This window comes from Coffea arabica, chromosome 2c, assembly GCF_036785885.1.
Source record: "Coffea arabica cultivar ET-39 chromosome 2c, Coffea Arabica ET-39 HiFi, whole genome shotgun sequence".
In the NCBI taxonomy this organism is placed as follows: Eukaryota; Viridiplantae; Streptophyta; class Magnoliopsida; order Gentianales; family Rubiaceae; genus Coffea; species Coffea arabica.
The window spans coordinates 24,742,795-24,748,644 of NC_092312.1; the positions used below are offsets into that span (position 1 = coordinate 24,742,795).

Consider the following 5,850-nt stretch of genomic DNA (forward strand, 5'->3'; position numbering starts at 1 on the left):
AAAAAATAAATTAATTTTCTCTCCACACCGTGAATCTCATTTGTGGCGACGCCTACTAGAACACAAATTTGTCCAAAACACCAAATTTGTCATGATTTCTTATTTTCGCAATATTGACAGAAATTTGCCCATTAAAAGTGTTACAATATTTATTTTCAAAAAATTATTCCAAATTCCAAATGACCTCCAATCCGAACACTCTTGTCGACATTAGTGATTTTGCATGGAATTTGAGAAAGTGAAGACAACTAGACAAGACAATGGAAGGTCATCTCATCGCCAAAACTTTTTACTACTCATTTACTGCCGTAAAGCTTCAGGATCTCAAATTCAAATGGCAAGCCAATACTTATTTAAAAAATCAACCCTTCTCTTCACTGTTCTCTCTGGAGTCTGGTGCCAGTCGTAGACTACAAGTAATAAGAAATTGAATTGGACTCTTGAGTCGTCGATCCAATTTTTCTGGGAATTGAAGGAGAAGTTGAAAAATGGCAACAAAACAAATGGAAGAGATACAGAAGAAACTATCAATGTTGAATTACCCAAGAGCAAATGCACCTGCTCAATCACTTCTCTTTGCCGGCATGGAACGCTATGCTCTCCTTGAATGGCTCTTCTTTAAGTAAAGTTCATCACTTTTTTTGAAAATTATTTTGGGGCAGGATTTAATTTCGTGTTTTTGAGATTTTCTTATCTGGGTTTTTCTTTTTGCAGGCTATTAGGTGATAAATCTCCATTTTCTCAGCAGAACCTACAAGGAGATGCGATGGATCGTGATGAAGAAACTTCTCGAATTCAATGTTAGTGCTTCTCATCCTCAGACTTTGAACTTTAGCGAGAATCATGAATAATTTTGTCTTTTCGATTTTGATTTGATCAATTGAATTTATCAATGTACAAGGTCTAATTTTTAAAATACTCAAATGGGTAATGAGGAGTTTGAAGGTAAATTTTTTTTTCCTGATTATGGTTTAAGAGGTATAAGGACTTTCAGAATTTGCTATTTTATTTGCAGACTTGGCCGAGATTGCTAAGTTTCTGGGCATTACCACTACTGTAGATACTGAAGCAATCCAAGTGAGTTTGGTGTCTTTTTACCTGCCTGCTTTGATTCTGAAAAGGTTGTCCAAGGCTTTTGTGGTGATAACAATTATGTGCAACGCACTCTTTTCATAATATAATGTCTGGCGGTTTGTTTTTCTCTTGTTTTTGTTATTTAACATCAGTGGTTGTTTGACCAGACATTGGAAGCTTGTAGGTTTCATAGGTTTTTCAGTCTTGTTGACATTTATCTGTTATGTGAGAGAAGTCTTTCTATCATCTAGAGTTGCCTCTGCCACTTTTATGGTTTTGAGATGATTGTGGGTTGGGTAGCAATCAATGGCTCTTGCAAGCTTATGTCTAACTTATGGGCTATAGTAGCTGAGATTAGGATCTCCATTCTCTTGGAATGAAGACTGCTAGCTGCTTCATTTGGTCTTTGAGAAACTACAAGTCCACAATGGCTGAGATGAAGAGCGTGTTATTCTGTTTTCATGATATTCTTCATGTTTACGGTATTTTCTACAGGATATGTAGGGTTCAGCTTTTAGCTGTAGAGAAAATGTTCATAGGGCTAGTTACTGGTTACTGACAGTTTAGATCACAAAATTGGGCCCTTCTAATGTTCTGTTGATTAGGTGAAAAATCAGCAAGGAGATGGCCATTTTTCTTTGCATTTCCTAGTTCTCTGTAGCAATTTGGAAGATTTATATGTACTCCGATTTGAACTTTCCTGATAAGAGATCTTCTTTCGCAGGGAAGAGGTAGTTATGAAGACCGTACAGAAATGCTTCGTCTTATTGTAGATCTTGTTGAGGCTAGCATATATGCTGATAATCCCGAATGGAGGTTGAGATTTTCTTTGTGTTCTTTTGACTAACTTTAGCAATGAAATCTTGTTTTGCTGGGATATCATTTTGTTTTGTTAAAATTCAAAATGTTGAGAAATTAATTGATGTATGACAACCTTGATTTTCTCTGTTCTGCTTTCCTCTTTATCCATTAGTAAAAACTGTTGCCCCTCCAGTGTTGATGAGCAGGTAGCAAGGGACATACAACTTATAGATGCCATTGCAGAAAGACAAGCACAGATTTTTTCTGAAGAGTGCAAGTTGTTTCCTGCAGATGTACAGATTCAATCTATATATCCATTGTAAGCAAGTACTTTTTGCAGCTTTAACTTGATGTGACTTCCTTTTCATTGAGTTTGTGGTGAACATTCGTAGGTTTAAATATCTTGCAGCAATGCTTTTTATTTTAGTTGCTGTTTTTAGAACTTTCTATGAGCTTAGTTGTATGAGCATTGATTTCTGTGAACTTGGACATTCAATGTTTTGGTGCATCTATATTTTGTCGAAAAAATCATTGGTCATCTATAATGAGTATTCCTCAAACTGCTTGCATAGATGCTTTCTGTTTTGGGTGGATGTGGTTGGGTAGAAGGATTTCCTTCTCTCTTTGCTGATAAGTTTCATCGGTTTGCCTTTTATTTCTTTTGCCTCTTGTTTTGCTGCTCAATTGGTGATACTGGATCATTATGCTGTGTGGAGATGAGAACTTTAGCTCTAACAATGGAATGATTATTTGCCTACTGCTGTTAACGAGTCGGCTTGGGTGCTTGGGGTATTCTTGTAGTTAAATATTTTCTGGGTGAAAGTTGGGTAGGGATTGCTTATATGAATGGTTAAACTTGCGAGGGAACAGCAGCATTAAATCTAGTACCACTTCAGCATGTTTTAAGGACATCTATTGCTTTTCTTTTGGGATTCAGTCCGGTGACTGCAAGATCTATCTGTTCCCTCCCTATCAGTCCTTGTTCTATATTTTGTTTTAGTAGTTCATATAAACAGCCGTGTTTGTGAAAATTTTTGTTCCATTACTAGTAAGTAAGCTCTCTAATCTGTTTGCAGCACACATATTATTGTTTTCTTTTAATTTTCTTCGCCATATGTCGTAACTCTTTGTACTGTTAACCCAAGCACAATTGCAGGCCTGACATAGCTGATCTGGAGAAACAGCTTTCCGATCAATCAAACAGGCTTCTGAGTCTTCAGGAGATGGTTGATGATTTAGCATCTAAGGTCATTCAACTTGCTAACCAGCTTTCTTTCATTAACTTCCTTGTCTTACCCTGGATGAATTTCTCCTGATTATGCTTCAAAAGATTTGGATCTTTTTACAGTGTCATGCTCAGTTGGAAATGATTTTCTCTTTTTATTTTCATGTGCAGCACTCATACAATCCGGATGAGGACTATGCGGAAGTAGAAGCAAAATTACGGGCATATTTGGAGTCTTTTCTAGAAACTGCAAGATCCTTTAATTCCATTTACACCAAGGTTGTGTCTCTTTCTCACATTATTCTGCTTTCTTAGGTTACTGAGATTTTGCAATTATCATATGGACCTCTTTTAAACAGCTTAAGTAGCCAGTACTTGCTAGTTGGTTGCTAAGGTTCTCCTTGTTTAACTTCTGCTTTGTCTTAAGTTAGAACTATCCATGTTTATTGGGTGCATATTCACTTTCTGCACATCTTTGATTTTGAGTGGCCTCGGGGTAAAAAGCAAAGTGTTGCCAGTGCTAGCTTTAGCAAAGATCTAGTTGACTTCTGGAACAGTTTGGGTTTTTACAGCATGCTATACTTTGGTATGATTACCTTGGATGGCTTGGAATAGGATTTGCACAACAGCTGTTCCTTCTTTCTTCTTTTTCTTTCTTTTCTTAATTTCATGCATCTGCTTTACAAATTTGTTTATTGGTTTTTCATTCTGAATATTGTTTTATTTGTAGGAAATTCGTCCTTGGACACACATGATGGAGGTTCCACAATTGCATGGATTTGGTCCAGCAGCCAATAGGCTGTTGGAAGCATATAAAATGCTTTTGAAGGTATCTCACATTAAAGTTTGCTATTTTTATCAAGAAATTGTTTGGACATAACTGTTTGAAATGGTGATTAACCTGATTTTTTCCAATTGAAGTTTTTTGAGCATGATCAAATGCAAAAAGTTTTTGACAGTGCATGAGTTTAGTTCTATCTAGACTATAGGCAGATTGAATGTACTTTTTTTGCACTAAATTCAGTTGAATGTACTTGAATTCATCTGAATAACCTTTTGGCCATTTTTAAGACGTTATGATGGCAATTTTGACAGTCAAATAATAGTTATTCATAGACTAATATTAACTATTTGAGAAAAATTTAAATCCGTACATGCAGATAGCACTGACAAGAGTAATGCTGAACCTTAATCTAGTTTCCAACTTATACAATTTCACTTTAGTGGGAAGTAATGGTGGCCTGTGTAAGGAAATGCCTGGACCCTTGAACCAAAAGGGGTAGAAAGAAGGACATTAACATGCTGGAGTGCTCAATTTATGATGTGTGTGGACCTCAAAAACATTTTAAATAGACTCAGTCCAGTGTGGCAAAGTCAAAACTACCTAGTGCCTTCAAGGAGAGAGGAAGTTGAAATGGTATGCTAGCATATGAATCTGGAAAGAAAAATCAGTGTGTTGTAAGTGTTATTTAAGGTAATAATGTGATGAAGTCCTAAAAGGTCTTTATGGATGTGGTGGTTACGTGAAGGTGGATACAGTTTGGACGATGTCAACATCCATTGTGTATTTTGGTAATTGAAGGGCAATGATGAATAGAACAACAGTGTGATTAGGGAGGGAGAAAATTTCAGCTTAATCCGCCATGTTCAGTGGTTACATGAAAGATGAAGTGCTGCAAAAAGCAAAACCAAGGGATAAGTCAGGTTGAAACCCATCGAAAAGAAAAAGATTGAAATGGGCATATTTGCAAACAAAATACAAGATTCTTGTTGAATCATACAAGTAGGGTAACATCAGAACAGATTCATTCATATTTAGATGCAGGATAACTTAGACTTTGAGTAATGTTGTCTCCTATCTCTTCTACCAGAACCTGTTCTATGGATATTATAAATTATGAAAAGCAAAAGCATCAGACTTATATTTTAGATATTGACAATTCTAGAAATTTAGTTATTACAGTGACTATGGACAAATGAAAGCTTCTACTAATTTGAAAATTCAATTAGTATGGAAAAAGGAAACAGAGAAATGAATCCTTCAATAGCTCAGGAAAAGAAATTGGTACTGGTATATGCAATAAGCTTTTGCTTTAGCTTTAGTTGCCCTTGTACTCCACTGGCTGGTACTATGCTTTTTTGTTTTATTATTATTTTTTCAACTGAATACTTGGTGGTCATCTGAACCCTTCTCTTTTCTCCTGGAATTTGCAGTTTTTAGGAAATTTGAAGAACCTTCGAGATTCGCATGCTGCAGTTGCTGTTGGATCATCTGAATCAGTTGGTGGTGAGCCATCTTCAGTCACGAGAATAATCTCTGAGTGTGAAACATCATTGACTCTCTTGAACCGTGATCTTGGTATTCTATCGGCTTCAATTGCTCGGGAGAAAGGCCAGGATGTAATGCTGTGAGATTTGTAGTATTTACACAAGAAGAGGAGGTTCTCCTTCGCGATTGAAGTTTGAATGATAGAAACCATACTTCTTGGGGACTGAGCACTAATGTCATGTTTAGGCCAATATAGGGCATTGGCCTGTTGTATTACATTGTGAGTTGAATGTTATTAACTGTGCATGATGACCTGAGAGCACCTTGAATTGTACCAGTTCAAAATATTGATGAGTGATGGATCTTCATACCTAGAGTGATTTAAAGTTGAGGTCCTTCATGGTCATTGTCCGCCCTTGTAATCAAATTTTGAAGCTTCCTATTCATCATTTTGCTTATTTAGATGGTTACAATTTTCCCA

At 36.3% G+C, this 5,850-nt stretch overlaps 1 protein-coding gene across 1 annotated transcript; it reads left to right on the forward strand.

Annotated features, from left to right (window-relative positions):
- The first annotated feature begins 352 nt into the window (after nt 1–352).
- LOC113727036 (AUGMIN subunit 7) lies at nt 353–5,850 on the forward strand. Its single transcript, XM_027250994.2, has 9 exons — nt 353–622; nt 715–800; nt 1,016–1,077; nt 1,799–1,890; nt 2,069–2,194; nt 3,032–3,122; nt 3,272–3,379; nt 3,831–3,929; nt 5,315–5,850. The coding sequence occupies exons 1-9, from the start codon at nt 489–491 to the stop codon at nt 5,510–5,512; spliced, it is 996 nt and encodes a 331-aa protein (XP_027106795.1). The 5' UTR covers nt 353–488; the 3' UTR covers nt 5,513–5,850.